The 18,947-nt window shown below is 38.0% G+C and overlaps 1 protein-coding gene across 1 annotated transcript; it reads right to left on the bottom strand.

The window, feature by feature from the left end:
* Positions 1 to 10,735, bottom strand: C2H14orf28 (chromosome 2 C14orf28 homolog). The gene is made up of 5 exons (XM_069464587.1): positions 10,436 to 10,735; positions 7,257 to 7,781; positions 4,062 to 4,151; positions 2,813 to 2,947; positions 1 to 1,902 (listed from the first exon to the last, which is right to left on the bottom strand). Exons 2-5 carry the CDS (start codon positions 7,778 to 7,780, stop codon positions 1,719 to 1,721), a joined length of 933 nt encoding a protein of 310 aa, XP_069320688.1. The 5' UTR covers position 7,781; positions 10,436 to 10,735; the 3' UTR covers positions 1 to 1,718.
* Between the last annotated feature and the right edge of the window lie 8,212 nt (positions 10,736 to 18,947).

Below are 18,947 nucleotides of genomic sequence, written 5' to 3'. Positions count from 1 at the left end.
ATGAAAGAGGTAAAAAATATGTTTTTTATTAGCATGTTGAAGGTAGTCAAGATTTTAACAAACATCTTAATCCTCACAACAACCCTGTGAGGTAGGTAAGTCATTGTTTCATGATAAACTCATATTCCAAATAAAGTGCAATTCCTAAAAAAATAAATCTGCATTAGGAATAAATTTTGTTAATGACATTTATGTATACACTAATATTTGTGTTTTTGTATACTTTGATTCAACCAATAAGGTGTCCCTAGAAAAGCTTACAATAAAATCCTATTTAAATATACTTGGAGAAGTATTTAAATAAACGGTGGGGCAATTTTTTTTTTGTAAATCATTTTTTATCTTATATAAAAAAAGGGAATTTTCATAGTATTTACTAAAATGAGGAATTCTCAGCAATGTTTCACCCACATTTATCCATTCTTTGGTAAGTTTTCTTAACATGGCACCATGCCAATGTAAGATTTAACTGATTGAATGAAATCTTGGCAATTTGGTATATGGCAGTGATCTGTGTTGTCACGTAGAAGTCTCCAAATATACTGCTCTTAATTTCAACCCCAAACCTAATTGAAATGTAAACACTAAAACAAATGGTGATAAATTTCAAAAAGTATTTTTCCTTGGGAATCTTTCTTTATTTTTTCCTTTAAATTGCAATCTTTTTAAAGAAATATAATATTCTGATAACTATAAAATTCTAGTGACTTATATTACAAGTCAAAGTCTCACGCTATCAATTACTACTTACAAGGGAGCCAGTAGATGTTACTCCAAAAGTTTAAGTATTTTTTTCTCTGTGCCAATATAAAACTTCACTAGGAAAAGAAATATTCCCAGGCATCTATTTTAAACATAGTATATGTTTAAAGTACATTTCTATTGTTAGTCCAATGCTAGTAAACATCCAGTTGCTAATATTTTTTATAGTTGTCTTATGTGCAAAATACATTTTTATTAGAGCATTTCAATTACATTTCATTATGAGATAAGCTCAGGACAGTTATACAATTTGTTTGTAAAAATAACTTTAATTCAACTTGGAAGCTTAGTTAACATTTAAAATCCTTTGGCAGGCTTATAATACTTTAGCAAGTGGTTAAAGTATTAGATAATTTGCCATTATAAAGAAATAGGTTAAGCTCAGAAAATTTTCTCACATAAATATTTTTAAAAATTGCCACAGGAAAATTCAGCAAATTGACAGGTAAAGTAAACTAAGCCATCCATAAGTTGTACAATCAAATCCATACTAGATCCAATAGTGCACTTTGGATTATAGTGAGGTAGGGCAAAGAAATACATTTTTAACTATTATATATAAACTGCAATACTGACTTTTATCCAGGTTTTACTTGGATCTAAAAAGAAAAATTTAGAATTCTGATGAGAAAGTATTTTCTTGTACTCAAAGACAGAATTGTAAAAATCTCTGAGGTATATATAAATAAAAAATACAAAGGCCATAGATATATTTTATTTCAACATAAAATATGCTTGTATAAAAATAACCTAGGAAATACAAAAAAGAAATATAAACATTTTTGCATAGATACTCTATATAAAAGATTTACCTGGGGCTAAACACTGGAAAATACACCTCTGAAACTATTATAGTTGAACTATTTCCTTGGATACCAAGTATACACAAAATAAAGCCCTTCATCTGGGGAGCATGGGCAGGAGGGAAAACAATTTAATTTAGCATCAGTCTATATTTATTTCTCTGTTGCTCGAATATAAACCAATGATGACAAGAGGAGAAACTCTGGGGGTTTATTTAACAAAATTAAATTCACATTTCTGAGGCCATCATAGTGCATCCAATGTCCATCAATCTGGAAAGCCGCAGAATAATGATGTTCTTCTTTGTTAAATAATGTGGCACCTTCCAACAAATACCTGCAAATTAAATAACAAAGTGTAGCAGAAAATTTTTTAAAAGATGAACATTGCTTAAATTCTTAACTAAGGAATAAAATAATTGAGATTGTTTGCATTCTATTCCCTGAAAAAGATACCCATCTGTATAAATCATGTACTATAATTGGTAATGTGGAATAAAATGTTGAAAGAATGATATACTTTAAGAATTTTTACAAAACATATTTTAACAGATTAACTCATAACCTGTGTGGTTCTATTAAAAAATAGAAAACACACACACAAAAAATTTAAAGGCAAAATGCTAAAAGAACCCTGTATTTCTTGATTTGTATGCAAATCTTTTTATCATATGATTTTATTATATAATGAGTAACATGATGGCATTTTATATTTAAATGATGATTCCTGTATATTACTATATACTTCTTCAACTTAAAATACCAATAATAGCCACTATTTCCTGACTGCTTACTATGCGTCAGGCACTATTCCTTCCTTATCACTTAGCATGTGCTATCTTATTAAATCCTCACAATAAAGGCACCAAGTAGATACTGTCATCTCTGTTTTACATCTAAGAAAACTCATGTGATAACTGGTTAAGTTACTGGCCCAAGGTTATATATCTGGTAAAAGATAGGGCTAAGATTTGAACCCAGTTCTGTCTATTCTATAGTCCAAGTACCTAATCACTAAGCACACTGCTAGTGACTGACTCTCTCTAGTAGATTCTGTCCTATTCAGAATACATAAATTTAGAGATAGCTACGATTTTTTCCAACAATATCTTCTTAAGGGCTAGTTAAAATTATAAAAATACCTCTTGAGCCATTGTGGAGTAAAAAAAATAAAATAAAATTATGAAAAATAATAGAATAAAAAATTTATTTTCAGTAGTTTTATAAAGAAATAAAAAAACACCTACTTGTGGTCAGATAAATCCAAGTAATAGGGTACATATGCCAGATCTTCAGATTTCCAATGCTGCATATTTAAGACAACAAAAGGGGGTGCCCCATGGCAAAAAACTCGCTGGGAAAATTCTCTTAAGCCACCACATCTAAAACAGAAAATAGGCATGGGCATTATTATAGTTGGGTCAAAGCTGCCATTCAATATTTCTGGGCTGTCTTTATGACTTAAATTTTCTTACAATTATGTATCATAGACATAGGTGATGGTGTGGCTATATTATTAGCTTGTTTACAAGCTGTGTTCTCTATATTAAAAATGATACTTTTAAAACTCCAGGAAAAGCTAGCTATTTCTACCTAAGCCTATAAAAGTGGGATTCTGCTGAACTGATATATAAGCTGTTATTTGTAGATACATTTTTCTTTTTAAACTGGTTTCAAATAATGGCAGAGAGGGGAATAATGAGTCTAATTGCTTCCTTTTGCCTTGAGAATTTTCTATGAGCATGAAGCAAATTTCATTTTCTTAGTATTATTAGACATTAAGCATATGGATCAGAATACAATAAATACAATTATACAGTAAAATCTCGATTAACCGGAATGCTCAGGGTACAGTATTCTGGTTAACAAACATTACTGACTAAACTAAGTTAACCAGAAAATCACCTGTTTGAGGTATTTGTTGCTAAAATATAATAGTTCATTTTCTGGACTTAAGTACAATTAACTGAAGGTGTTTTTATCTTTCTTTTGTGATTAGCTATAAGATCACTCTTCTAAATATTAATTCGCACTGTGAAATAATGTGGATACAGAAATTGTTAAGAGATTGGGATAAATATGTTCTGCCCCCTCTTTTTTTTTTTTTTACTATGTTAAATTTTTTGATTGTCATTTACCTCTTTCTCCTAAATGAGGAATGCAGAAAAAATTCCAGTTAACTGAGGGTCCTGATTAGCTGGGTTCCAGTTAACCAAGGTTTTATTGTACCTACTCACCAGTGGGGGAAAAAAGAAAGGCATTTGCTTTTTGTTCATCAATTAGCTGTAGTACCATATTCTATATTGTGCTACTTGAAAATACAGCATAAGATGAAATAGTAAACTGAGTTTGTTAATAAGATTAAAAAAGTGTTAGGCTTCCTAAATACTTGAATTGCCATTTCATAAAGCATGAACTTCAAAGAGCACATCAGTCCAGGTTTCCTTGTAAACAACATAGAAATACTTCCATCGTAAATGTCTATCACATACTTACCCACGCTCTTCACACAGTTCAATCTTGGAACAGAATAACTCATCCACAGCCAGTCGTATCAAGTTTCCATGTGGAATTTCTTGGGGAGGACTACAATAATTGTAAACTGCATGTAAGAACTGCTTCGATATTTTACAGGCTAAAACATTATCAGGATAACAAATTTTACAGGTCAATCTGTTAGTAGCAAAACCAAGTATACCAGTGGTCCCCAACCTTTTTGGCACCAGGGACTGGTTTCATGGAAGACAATTTTTCCACAGATCTGGGGGCAGGGGATGGTTTCGGGATGGTTCAAGTGCATTACATTTGTTGTGCACTTTATGTCTATTATTATTACATTGTCACTTACCACCCACTGGTAGGGTTTTGATATGAGTCTGCAAGCAATTGATTTATTATGATCTCTGTGCAGTCAAATCTCTTTGTTAATGATAATCTGTATTTGTAGCCACTTCCCAGCACTAGCATCACTGCCTCAGCTCCACCTCAGATCATCAGGCATTAGATTCTCATAAGGAGCAGGCAACCTAGATCCCTTACATATGTAGTTTACAGTACGGTTGGTGATCCTATGAAAATCTAATGCTGCCACTGATCTGATAGGAGGCAGAGCTCAGGAGGTGATGCAAGTGATGGGGAGCAGCTGTAAATACAAATGAAGCTTCCCTTGCTTGCCTGCCTGCCACTCACTTTCTGCTGTGTGGCCCGGTTCCTAACAGGCCACGGAACAGCAGCCCCAAGTTGGGGATTGCAGAAGTATACCAAGTACAACCTCTGTCATCTATCTTTGTACTTCTTGCAGGTAGTACAGAAACCAGTTGAACTCAATAAACATTAATGTATGACAGTTTCCAAGAAACATTACATTCTTCTGTAAACAATCCTGAAATATGCAGATGTAGCTACATTAATCTAAAAAATTTGTGAGAGGATTCAAAAAAGGCAATCTGGTCTGGTGGGAAAAACTTGGACTCAGTTTCAGGAAAGAATACGATTAGTTACCTGACTAAATGAAAGTCACAACCATTCTTGGCCTCAGGTACCTGATCTGTTAAAAAAATTTTTCCTACATACTTCATAGGGTGTTTTAAATACAGGCATAAAATGTAGGCAAAAGCTTTAAAAAGTTATAGAGTATGATGAAAAATATTTTATTAAAAGAGAGAAGTATAAAATATTACTATTAATGAAATTATAAATATTTTATTATGGTTTCAAAATATTTACAAATTAAAACATACTAGTTTTTAAAAAAACAAGATAAACTTTTGAAATACTTTAAAAAAAAACCTTATTTTATTTTTTTGGAGACAGGGTCTCACTCTGTTCCCAGGCTAGGGTGCAATGGCATCATCATAGCTCACTGCAGCCTCAAACCCCTGGGCTCAAGTGATTCTCCTGCCTCAGCCTCCCTAGTAGGTAGGACTAAAGGCATGCACCACCATGCCCGGGTGATTTTTCTATTTTTTGTAGAGACATGGTGTCACTCTTACTCAGGCTGCTCTAAAACTCCTGGCCTCAAGTGATCTCCCCACCCCAGTCTCCCAAAGTGCTAGGATTATAAGCGTGAGCCACCACCCTGCCTGAAACACTTTTTAGACCATTATGATATAGAGTAAGAAAATTTTACATTGACAGAGATTTCAAAATCAACATGATCATATCAGTAATACAAGAAAACAAAGTATATTTCAGAAAAAATGTGAGTTTAATAAATTAGGGTAGGTGATGTACATTTCCAAGTGGGAACATCTATTAGGCTGTTTTTCTGGATCATAGGGCCAAATACCTTGTCTGACAACAATGTGTTTGGGTCTGTTTTTCTTCCACTGGCAATTATCCCTTTTCCAGCTCATGTCCCCCGGGGGCTTTAATGTTTCCCAGCACTCCACTAGGGCTTGCCAAGTTGGGCTCCCTCCCTGTCATTTACCAGCTTGGAGGTCTGCCTTCTCTCTGAAGGCCAAAAACACTCAGCTGGCTCCCAGCACCTTTCCTAGTCAGTGTAAAAGCTTCTCACATCACATCTCCTTCAGCTGTGAGATGCCAAGTTCGAGGTTTCTGTCTATAATTATGCCCTGGCTATGATGTGAAAAAATACATTTTAATCTTCTTGTTCATGTGAAACTTGCCTTCCTGGCAGAGATCCATTCAAAGAGTGAAACATTCCAAAACAGTATTAAGTGCTTTTAAGAGGTTAAATTTGTAACACAAAGAATTACATAGTCATAGTAGTAAACTCAAAGCAAGAGTAAAACATTTTGCATATTGACTAATTTATTACTTTGCTACTAAAAAGGTTTATTGTAAAGTAATTCTAAGGTGTTTGGATGTAATAGACTAATATTTTTTTCAGGGGACCTGCAGAAGAGTCTTACATTTGTGTGGCTGGTTCATGGATAAGTAGTTACACAGGCTCTACTTTAACAAGTACTTTGGCAACACAGTCATGCATCACCCAACAGGGATATATTCTGAGAATGTGTCCTTCAGCAATTTCTTTGTTGTGTGAACATCATAGAGTGTATTTACACAAACGTAGACGGTACAGTCTACTACACACCTAGGCTATACGGTATAGCCCTTTGCTCTTAGGCTACAAATCTGTACAGCATGTTGCAATAGTGAATACTGTAGTTAACTGTAACTAAATGGTAGGTATCCGTGTATCTAAACATAGAAAAGGTATAGTAGGCCGGGCGCGGTGGCTCACGCCTGTAATCCTAGCACTCTGGGAGGCCGAGGTGGGCGGATCGTTTGAGCTCAGGAGTTCGAGACCAGCCTGAGCAAGAGCGAGACCCCATCTCTACTAAAAATAGAAAGAAATTATATGGACAGCTAAAAATATATATAGAAAAAATTAGCCGGGCATGGTGGTGCATGCCTGTAGTCCCAGCTACTCGGGAGGCTGAGACAGGAGGATCCCTTGAGCTCAGGAGTTTGAGGTTGCTGTGAGCTAGGCTGACGCCATGGCACTCACTCTAGCCTGGGCAACAGAGTGAGACTCTGTCTCAAAAAAAAAAAAAAAAAAAAGAAAAGGTATAGTAAATATACATACTATAATCTTATGGGACCACCCTGATATATGCAGTCCTTTGTCAACCCAAACATCATTATGCGGTGCATGACTATATATATTTAAAGCAACATTCATTATAAAAAGTAAAAGTGACAAAAGACTTTAGGGCAACTTACTTTATGTTAATTGTGCGCTGCTGATCTTCCTGTACACGAGTTGGGCATCGCCAGTTGGAACAGTAACTCTCTTGAATGGTAGACATGAGATTTTCGAGATTTTTTGTAAAATTATCATGCTCATTCCCAAACAAATCAATTATTAGTGAAGCTTTATGAACTTCAGATTTGTATTGCTGTTTTTCCATCTTGTCCCAAATCCAAAGTAGCTTCACAGTTGTAAAACTGTAGGTGTCCATTAAATAAAGAAAACAGTCTACAAACTCTCTACCAAAGTGAAGAGAGAGTTCCCTGGGGAAGTTTTCATTTTCATTAAGAATGACATATAATAGCATCAAGAATCCATCTATGGTGCAGGTATTTTTCAGTCTTATCTCAACATAGAGTGGTGTACAGGATACTGCTCTGCGGCCAGCTTTGATAGTAAATACACCTCCCCAGGGAAGAACAGGCCTCCAAAATGATCGATCTTGGTTGTAGTTATTTTTAATTGATGCTTTGATTTCTTCAAACAGTGTCTTCATCCTGCATTTTAAAAGTTTAAAATAGAACATGTAAACTTGTGACTTTGTATGTTAAACGCATGAGATATGTTTAAATTAAAATAAATCCATCTAACAATTCAAATTAAATTTGATTAGAAGCCCTCCCAGTGTAACAAAAAAAATTTAAATGAGCCACTTTTGGGGGTATTATGAATGGTCTCTGGAAAGACCATTTAAGAAGCTGCAATCTCTTTTTAAGGTACAGAATGGCAATCTGATAGGTCTTTATGTTAATTATATTACATTTTATCTCTGATATAAAAAATAAAAATTCTAAATGAATATAAAGCTGTTTAAAGATACAAACTATAAATAAATCCTAAATGAAAATAAAGCTGTTTAAAGATACAAAGTTTGGTTAGGTATATTCCTAATGTAAACCTCCTCCTCCCTCCATAATACAAGCTGTGCTTCATTTTCTTGTTAATATAGGTGATTCCACTTGTTAATATAGGTTAATATAAGAAACTAATATAATGGGATCCTTAGTTGAGATATAGAATAATAGCTATTTGATGGTCTTTATATTACTTATACTACACATTTCATCTGTGGTATAGAAAAACCATGCAGTAACAACTCCTATTGCTATAGACTAAGACTAATTCTGATATCTAGCTTTGAAAGACAACATATGGGGAATATTAACCATGAGCACTTAAGTGACTAGTAGCATAGCTAATATTTCCAATCACTTTGGGATTTTTATTTGCAACTTAGAATTGTTCTATTAATTATGCAATTTAGATATCCTGTAACTTTTAACTGCAGAGGCCATGCTATGAAGGTCTGATTCAGAAACTGACAAATATATTGATTATCCCCCATGCATGTTTTGGGAATGAACTGAAGTGTCCTCCCTCTTTAAACTGGCACCTATCCTTCCCCAACGTTGAGGATAATTAAGCATTTTGTTTTTAAAGCCACTGACAGTATTTTAATAAACATGCTTATGTCGTATGTATGTTATATAAAGCTCATTTTTTAAAAACAAGGAATGAATACCTTTTGAAATTGTATTGAAAAAATTGCTTCACTTTACTTGGGGCAAACAAATGTCTAAACTAAGATCATATTGTTTTCCAATATGTTACTTTTATGGAAAAGTGTATTTTTATGAAAAAAGGGAAGCACCTGGGGAATAGGAACAGAGAAATGAGTGACTGAGATCAGTGTCTAATATTTTGACCATCTTTTCAAGTGCCACATCCTCCCAAGCACAGCATGAACTCAACACTCAATAATAATACAGATCTATGTGTTTTATTTGTGAGAAATTAAGTTCAAAATGTCTGCAAATACAAGAAGATTAAAAATTCAGTGCTACGATATATTAATATTAAACACACCCACATACAGCGTTTTCAGCTTCAAGCAATACCAGTGAACTTAATATTCAACACTATATTTAGTCTGAAGTGTAGATGTTTATATCTAGTCTGTTAACATGTTGGTTCTAGTCAACTACTTAGGAATAAGAGGGTGTGGCAAATCTGTAGTTTACGAAAACATGAACTCAGTTTCTTAACTGACTCGTTTCGTTTTAAAAATCGTAAGGCATTCAAATACTCTAAAAATGAAAATAACTTTATGGTTTGACTTCTTCCTGTTGAATTTTAAAGAACTTTGTAGCAAGGTTTAAGGTTGCTTAAAGAGCCTGAGTTCAGATTCCTAAACATTGCATTGGAAACATAAATCTCTAGTATTTTCCTTCAAATTATCTTTTAGACATGATCAAGTGAAGATTAAATATAGCTGTGTAAAGCAACAGCTATATTCTAACAGAATTAACGACAATGATAAAAATGCCATGAAACTAACTTCTTTAGTCTTTTTCTGGAAAAAAGAAGGGAAGGAAGGGGAGAACTGGAAAAACTAGAGGTAACAATCCTTTCGGCATTGACTTGGTGACTGCAATAAAAATGGGAGGAGGGAGATGGAGAGTTGGCTGTAAAAAGCTTTACTTGAAATTGTCTTAGGTTTTCATCACATTGTCAAAAGACTGTTGTTAAGCACTGTATTGGAAGCTCCGGAGGATGTATTCAAATTGGCTTCATTTTCCTGCCTCAACAGGCCCTCCAGTTTGAATGAATGTGGAAAACTCCCCGACCTCTATTTCCTTAGCAAAATGACGCCTTTCTTAAGTGGTCACGTCCAAGTGTGGCACTCTGTACCCCAAGCTGGCTGTGGGGGCCAGATCATTGCCCAGGGCACTGAATGCCGGACTCCCTAAGGGCTCAGGGGTTCTCAGGGTCCCCTCTGGAATCAGCGCCCCGAAACATTCCTCTGAAAAAACAGCCACGCGCTCCCCCTTGAAGCAGCGCGGGGCTTTGAGGCAGGGACCAGCTGGGCGCGCGGTGGGCGCCCTCTTCTAGCCCCCCTCAGTCCGGCCACGCCCACCTTGCCCCTGGCCGGCCGCGCCCAGGAGGCCCGGCACCACGGCTGGCTCCGCACGAGAGGCAGATGCCCACACCCGGAGCCGAGCCGATGACTCGGCTGGGTGCCCCTGCCTCAGTCCAGGCAGTGAACCCGCTGAGCGTCCAGGACTGCGGGCAAATGGGCGGGAGGGCCGGGCTATGGAAGGCGTTCCCACACCGGCCAGTCTCCGTCCACCAGGAAGCCGACTCCTCGTACCTCCCAGGGGACCGAAAACCGCCGGTGCCACCGCACCCGTCGCCGCCGCCGCCGCTTGCTCATGGAGAGCCCGGGCTGCCGCCGCCGCCGCCGCCGCCGCCGCCGCCTCATCTACTAGCACCGCCGGCTGTCTCGGCCTCCTCCGGCATGAGTGCTGGGCTTCGGCACAGCCTCCATCGCACCCGCCAAGGCGGGAGCCACAGTAGCTCCAGCGCCCAGGTCCAATCCGACCGGACCCACCGAGCCAGGACCGCGGGACGCGTCGCTTCTTATTACGAAGGAAGATTCGGCCTGACCTCCGCCCCCCTCCTCCCAGCCCCCCGTTTCCAGCCGGCTGACGGCGCTGCTGCGCAGGCGCAAAGACGCCCCAGCCAAACCTGAGTGTGTCGGGTGTGTATACAGCTTCTAGATTGGCCAATGGGAATCAGGATCAGGTGCAGGGGGCGGGACCTCGCAAAGAGGGGCGGGGTTCAGTATTTGAGGGTGGGTGGGGCAGACGGAAGTGGGCAGGGTTTGCACGGAGGCGGAGCTTTATTGGCAAAACCTCGTTGGCTTTTTGAGGTTTGTACCATTTTAGGGTTTTACTTGAGTTTACTTTGCGTTTAGGTCTTCTCAAGTTCTTAACTCAGAAGAAGAAAACTTTGTTTCCTCAGTAAATTGTAATTATTTAAGCTTTTGATTTTAAGTACATATTTAGGAAAAAGTTGAATTAGTGTGTTAAATGCCAGCTTTAGTGTTCAAGGTGATGATTGACCAATAGACTGTAATTTACATGGAAGTTAACATTATTTAAAAAAAATAGATAGCTTTAGCCTCATTGTAGAGTTGAAGAAATTGAGTTTGGGAGATACAGCCCCACACAGCAAGTGATGGTGCTGGAAACTGAAGTTAGGAGTGTTTAATGTTAGTTTGTGGGCTCAACCACTATTTCTGTTCCTTAGACCCTAGCTTTTGTATCCTCCCTTAAAGAATCAAAGCCCCACATGCGTCTACGTCTGGAGAACCCAGGCTACGCTGGAAAACTACCTCTACCTCCAAGTACAAATGAGATGCTGTTATTTCCCCCATCCAGCCATTCAACAAATGAGTGTCTGGAAAGTGAGGCCCAACCTCCGGAATACATGAGGGCTGATGTGCAGAGTTTGAGGCCAGCCTGGTAGTTCAGTGTGTTTCAGTCACAGACTGAGCTTGGGGGAGGTTGAATGGCTTCTTCACCAACTTGATGGTCAGCTAAGGCTGGGGTAGGGACCTTCCTCGTGGACTGCTTTCAAGGATTCTAGTGATAGAGGGATGGAGGCTGGGAGAGAAGCTTGACTTAATCAAGGTAATGGCTGCTGATGGAGAATGGGAAGAAATGATGTCTCTAGGAGCAGAGGGGGAAGAAAGATGGCTCTGCCCCCCAAAAGAATAATTAATAACTCTAGCAAAGCCTGCTCTTTTTAGTTTCCTAGTTTTTCTTATTTTTTATGGAATTTTATAGATGAGGCTCTGAGAGAGTAAATAAACTAGTGTGTTGGAATTCACACACATGCAAAAAGTTCACACTCAATATTAAACCTATCCTGCAAGTAGAAACCCTTTTAAAATGTGTGTAAATATGGATTATATGTTTAATTGACAATCTCTCACAAGACATGGAGTTCATTTTATACTGATTAGGTCATTCTCTTCCCTAAAATAGACATGATATGGTGGTTGACACCATTTCTGGAGAATGGTAGTGAGATGGCTTATTAAACTCTGCCAAGGCTCAGCAAGATGGAGGAAGCACAGATTCCTTGCATACTTGGATAATTTACAAACCTCACTGAGGCCTTTAACTGAGATTTCCATTCTGCTTCTTTTCCACTCCCCTCAAAATCTGACAGCTGAGTTGCAGTGTATTTTTAAAGATAATTTTATTGAGGTATAGTGAACATACAATATATGTAACATACTTAATGTGTATAGTTTGGTAAGTTTTGACATGTGTATACCCCCTTGAAGCCATCACTATGATCAAGTATGTCCATCACCCTCAAGCTTCTTCTTACCCCTTGTAATTTCTTCTTCCCTCCCTTCCTCCCTCACCTAAGCAACCACTGATCTTTCTGTTAGTGTAGAATTATCTGCATTTTCTAAAGTTTTATATAAATGGAATCACCGTATACACTCTTTCTTGGTCTGGTTTCTTTCACTCAGTATACTTGTTTTGAGATACGAAAGATTCATAGCAGCTTTGTTTGGTAATACCCCAAAACTAGACACAACCCAAATGTTCAAGAAATGAGTGGATAAACAAATAATAGTACATCCATATGAAGGAATACATTCAGCAACAAAAAAGATTTTCAGTAAGGTCTCTCCACCTGCAGATCAAAACAAGAATACCTCCTAGACTTGGGTGACTTCTAGTAGTTTTTCAGCACACTGCTGCTTGATAATTATTTTTTCTCTAGTAGTTGTTCCTTGTGCAGCTTTGTAGGTTCACTCTGTGCACAGCTTAGTGTTTGGCAAAAGACTCAAAGGAACCATATGCAGATTTCTGTATCTTTTTCTCTGTGTAGCTTCCTTCTGTCCAGTAGTCAGCCTTGCAACTTCCAGCAGTATCAATATCCCTGATTTCTGATAATTGTCTGCTAAGCTTAGCAGGATTGCTGTGTCTACAAAGTGCCTCTAGGAAGAACTCTGGATGATTGTAGGGGTCACCTCATTTGTTTCTTTTCTCTAGGTTCACAGTCTTGCACTGCTTGTTGTCCAACATATGAAGACAGTTATTTCATACATTTTGTCTAGCTACATAATTTTTTAAATTGTGGTGGTGGTGGAAGGGGATGGTTCACTACCAGTTGCTCCTAATGATTAAGAGAAGTTTTCAAATATTTTTGAGTAAAAACTAAAAACTGACAAGTATTGTGGCCAGGGTAGTGATCATTGAATTATAGCAGACAGTCCATATCAAATGAGTTGAACGAGATAAATTAGAGACTGTATTTTAAATACTCCTCAGAATCTACCTGTCATAGTTCAGATCCTTATAACTTCACCAGACTTTAGTAGTTTCCCTGCCTTCTATCTTATGTCTCAAACCCTCTGTCTTTAATTTTCTTACAACTGCCAGAATGTAGTTTCTAAATTGTAAGATTAGTCTTGTCACTTTGCTACTTAATATCATTTAGTGGCTTCCAACTACCTTCAGGGAAAAACAAAAATTTGTTAGTATAGCTTAGAATGGGCCTTGCATGATCTGTGTCTCTCTCCCATCCCCATCTACCTTTAATTCCCATCTTCCATTATAACTGCTTTGGGAATGCTTAACTGCTTTATACAAACTTTATTGCAAAATCTTCTCCAACTTCCTACAGTTGCTATCTCTATGATAGAGTTCTTTTTTTTTTTTTTTTTTTTTTTTTGAGACAGAGTCTCACTCTGTTGCCCGGGCTAGAGTGAGTGCCGTGGCGTCAGCCTAGCTCACAGCAACCTCAAACTCCTGGGCTTAAGTAATCCTACTGCCTCAGCCTCCCAAGTAGCTGGGACTACAGGCATGTGCCACCATGCCCAGCTCATTTTTTCTATATATATTTTTAGTTGTCCATATAATTTCTTTCTATTTTTTTTTTTTAGTAGAGATGGGGTCTCGCTCTTGCTCAGGCTGGTCTCGAACTCCTGACCTCCAGCGATCCACCCGCCTCCAGCGATCCACCCGCCAGAGTGCTAGGATTACAGGCGTGAGCCACCGCGCCCGGCCGATAGAGTTCTTTTTAATGATTTTAGTATCCTAGTTGATAACTTTATACTTAGTTAGCATTTATTTATATTAAATTATATGTTTGAATAACTGGTATGGTTTCTGTCTCCTGACTGTACCCTGACTGATAAATCACCCATAACAACCAGGAGAGATTTTGACCCCAGGAACCTTTGACAATGCCTGGAGACATTTTTCATTATCATAACTTGGGAGGGGCAGCTACTGGCATCTAGTGAGAAGAAGCTGGGAATGCTGCTAAAACATTATACAATGCACAGGAAAGCTCCTTACAACAAAGAATTATCTGATCCAAAATGTCAATAGTGCCAAGGTTTAGTAATCCTGCCCATAACAGAATCCAGGATTAGAACCCGGGGGAAAACTGATAAGGTGACAAGAGATGGGCACGAGAAGCAGCTAATAGACTCATTTTCTGGATGTCATCTCTGGCATAGAGCCATTTTAACGGTTTGTGTGAATGGCCTATGTCAGCTCTTGTGGTGTGGTTTCTTATAGGTCTCCCTGGCACTTGGCAGCTTTAATAACTGAACAAATAAATCTCATCCTTTAGGCCAAGAAAAAGGGCAAATCTTCACTAAACTCGGCTGTCATAGTTTATCTTTTGTTTGATTGTTTACTCCTGTGTTCCCCAACCCCCAGGCCGCAGACCGGTACCAGTCTATGATCCATGGCCTATCAAGATCCTAGGGACCTGGCCTCAGAGCTCCCCGCCCCACCCGAGGCCCTTGGAAAAATTGTCTTCCATGAAATCTGTCCCTGGTGCCAAAAAGGTTGGAGACTGCTGCTATTTTACTCGATTGTATTTTTTTTTCCTATTGTTCATTTGTTCCTTTATGTTGCCCCTCCAGCAATGATATATGCTTATTTGCTTCTGATTCTGGTTGTTGGTTCTATTTTCTAACTTGTTTTAGTTTTTCCATCCTTGACTGCTATTGCTTAAGTCACATCTAATCTACCATAACAACTCCACCCCCTGTGCCCAACCCTGACACCTATGTGTGTGTTTTGCAATGTCTGGAACCTTGTATTCATAATAAGCTCATAGGCAGCCATTTTATCAGGGAAGGTCAGACCACACAGGAGGTCACAGATTGGAATTTTCTAGCAGTCAGATAGAGAAGGATAATTATTACCAATTTCCTAGCAGCTGGAACAAAGAAGGAAACATAATGGGTTATGTAACCATGACTATCTAGTAAGAAACATATTAGTCTATAAGAAAAAGACTCTTTTTCCTTAGGTCTGAGGATAATTTACCACAGAGATATTTTTTTAAAGACAGTGAATAATATAATGATATTCTAAATTATAATTTTATAAGAAATGAATAGAAAATCCTCATTTGGCTGGTTTTTATATTGGCCATTTATGAAAGCCAAAGACACAGTATTCATTTGTTTATTAATTAATTAATTGATCTATTCAGTTATTTAATGAGCACCCATTGTGTGCTTGGGACTGTATTAGCTTGGGCTGCAATAACAAATACAATAGACTGAGTGGCTTAAGGAACAGACATTTATTTCTCACCGTTCTGGGAGCCAGAGGTCTAAGATTAGGGTGTCAGCATGGTCAAGGTCTTACTGAAAGCACTCTTCCTGGCTTGCAGACAGCTTGTGGTCTGCAATTTTATTCCCAATGTGGTCTGAGGACTTGTAGCACCGGCATCACCTGGGAGCTTGTTGGAAATTCTGGATTCTAGATCCCAACCCAGAACTTCTAAATCAAAGGTGCATTTTTAGCAAGATGCCCAAAATGATTCACGTGTAAAGTTTGAGATGCACTGTTGCAGATTGCATTGAGGAATTGTGTCTCTATCCTGAGAACCAAATGTGAGAGCCATGAAGTATGTGTATGTGTGTCTGGGAGGCAGGGGTATGGGAAGGGGATGCTACACAAGAGAATATATTTCTGAAGGGACCACTTGGTAGGTTGTTACCAATGGGTTTTGTGAAAATTAAATGAATTACTACATGAAAAAAAAAATTAGAATAGTACCTAGAGGAGAATACACACTCAATTGTAATAATAACAGTAATTATCATAGTTGACACATTGAGAACTCCCTAATAATTTAATATACAAACTCCTATTGGAGTTCTTTTTGAAGTGGAATGACTTTAATAGTTTATAACCCATTTCAATTCTCTCTAGTCTATCTGCATGATTCAATTAAATTAAGCACTTATTAACATGACTCCTGCTCCCTCTTTTTGGCACATGGACAAAAAGGAAAAGTAAAATGGTTTAAACCATCCAGCACTTTTTTTCCCCAATTGCAGGCCCTAAGCTAGAACACTGATTTGTCTGGTGGTGTTTCTGCTTGAATGATGCATCCTATATAGGACCCATGGCTCAGGTAGAGGGTGATAGCTTTCTCATTTTTCTCACCCCAGGGACTTTGGGGTGTTGGGTTGGGTCTGAGGGTATCAATCCCAGGGTACAAGGCTCTGACCTTTTAATGTGTCCTTTCCACACCAGAGCAGAACCAACTTCTTACTGGCCCCTCTCTCCCAGTGCTATAACATCAGAACTGTATGTGTGTGTACATCTGCATGCAGGCTTAAATTCTCCTTTCCTTTTATTTTCTAATGATCCAGATGGAAAATGCTGTGTCTAGCCACTATTGTTTCATCTACTTTATTTTACTTTTGGAGAGACAAGTTTACTATATCAAGACATTTTTTTTTTGTCTGACTGAATTATTAAAAATTAGTTTTAATGTTGAGCCAAAGCATACTCACTATCTTAATTCTCGTCTCTGGCTGTGACTCTAAGAGGAAGAAAAGAGCATTAAGAGAGCAAGTAAGACTGCCTATATAGACTGAAATCTATTTTACCTTTCTTCATTTCATAGCCCAAGGTTAGATAATCATGCACATAACTTTAAGGACTATCCACTCTATTCTTCTTTATGATTTTCAGAAGTCAATGTAACCACACATATTTTCTTGCCACTAAAGTGGAGGAGATTAATTAGATCTATTAGAAAAGGATATGGTTACAGTAAGTATATTATAAGTCAGTTGCAATCAAGACATTCTCCCAGTTGGCTATTCCAGTTTGTCAAGCAGATGCTTTTAGGTCAGGATCCGTTTGTCCTTCTGAATTAGAGATCCAGTGTCTGCCATATAAACATATGTCACTCGCCCAATAAGCAAGAAAGCCCTTCACAAGTGCTACGTTATAGTTTTTGTTTAACAGAGAAGAGCTGTTCAAAATGGCCCCAGTCTCTCAAGCATTTTCAGATCTGAGCATGTGATGAGGTCACTCCTCCATTTGCTAGCACGTGTGGAAATGATGGGCTGCTGTGGCAGATTCTGCTGCAGCGGAATCACTAAAGATAGTAAACATGTCAAAGAGGTAGGCATAACAACCAGTTTTAGGAACATCTCACTAGCCAGGGAGTTTCTGGGAGATAAGATTACATGCCAGTGAGGTAAAAGGGAGAGCCCTTGGACTTATACTGGGTAGTTGATCTTCTGTTTTTGGTACTACTATTTTTAGTAAATGTGCCTTGATGGATATTAAGAAAATGCCATACTTTTATGTGGGTGAGTGTGTGTTAAATTCTAAAAGAAGCCTTTGATCACAATAATGTCTTTGTAACATATTGACCTTTGAGCTCACTGGGATGTTACTTGCTAAATGGACTTTCAAATGACTAATTGAATTAATCTATTGAAAAAGATATTCATCTGTGTAAGTGTCTGTCAAACACAAATTGATTTGGCTTAATTAATACCTTAGTGGACAATAATTGGACAACATGCTCAATTGCTTTTTTAAGATTTTTTTATTTTTATTTTTTTGCATCACATATTAAGACCCAGAGCTCAATTGCTTTTTGAGGTTGTTTTAGAAAAAAAATTGGCCAATTATCAGGAGAGACTCCCTTCTTCTTGCCAGGCCCCAAATTAATTGTTTCTTTTTATAAAACAATGAATACATCATTCCAAACTCCGAGAAACAGATATCAGTCAGAAGTCTTTTAAAAATGAAATCTCTTTACTTTTGACTCAAGATAACATTAATAATCAGATATTAACTCTGCTAATTTCTCATCTCATCCTCTCTCCCTGCTGATGAGATCCTGGTACTTAATTTTTCAAGGGTGTAAGCAGAATTGGAAATACCTCTCTCTCCATCTTCCATCTTAGAAGAGGCGGACTGAAAGAGATAAGATCATAGTCAAGCCCTAGAAATTACCCAATTACTGCATAGTCCCTCCATGGTGACCTGTTTCCTAACTTTACACCTGAGATGATTAGCAGTGATGACATTTAATTGCTAGTTTTCTTCTTATTAGGAACCCTAACACGTGTCTTCATCTAGGAGTTAATGAAAGAAAACAGCAAACATGCAAGATTCCCATAACTGTTCAAGATATAAAGACTGTAGAAGATCTCTTGCTTTTGTTCTCTTCCCTTGATGTAACATGTAAATTATCTTATGGAAGTAGATAGGCCTAAACTTTGCTGTACCATCTAGTGCCAGTTTTCAAATGAAGGAACGTATCTAGATTTAAAGGAACCATTGAGGGCCAGGTGCGGTGGCTCAAACCTGTAATCCTAGCACTCTGGGAGGCCCAGGTGGGAAGATCGCTTGACCTCAGGAGTTTGAGATCAACCTGAGCAAGAGTGAGACCCTGTTTCTACTAAAAACAGAAAAAATTAGCTAGGTGTGGTGGTGCATACCTGTAGTCCCAGCTACTTGGGAGGCTGAGGCAGGAGGATTGCTTGAGCTCAGGAGCTTGAGGTT

Source organism: Eulemur rufifrons, chromosome 2, assembly GCF_041146395.1.
Source record: "Eulemur rufifrons isolate Redbay chromosome 2, OSU_ERuf_1, whole genome shotgun sequence".
NCBI lineage: Eukaryota > Metazoa > Chordata > Mammalia > Primates > Lemuridae > Eulemur > Eulemur rufifrons.
The sequence above is the reverse complement of the archived record's forward strand: the minus strand, read 5'-3'. Positions and strand labels throughout refer to the sequence as shown.

Bases quoted from the DNA above. Each gene is read 5' to 3' on its own strand.
- C2H14orf28 (XM_069464587.1), bottom strand. From the start codon at position 7,780: ATGAAGACACTGTTTGAAGAAATCAAAGCATCAATTAAAAATAACTAC. The intron at 4,152-7,256 runs GTAAGTTGCCCT...CAATTATTGTAG, and splicing joins CAGCGCACAATTAACATAAA to TCCTCCCCAAGAAATTCCAC. The intron at 1,903-2,812 runs GTAGGTGTTTTT...TTTAATTTGCAG, and splicing joins TTGGATTTATCTGACCACAA to GTATTTGTTGGAAGGTGCCA.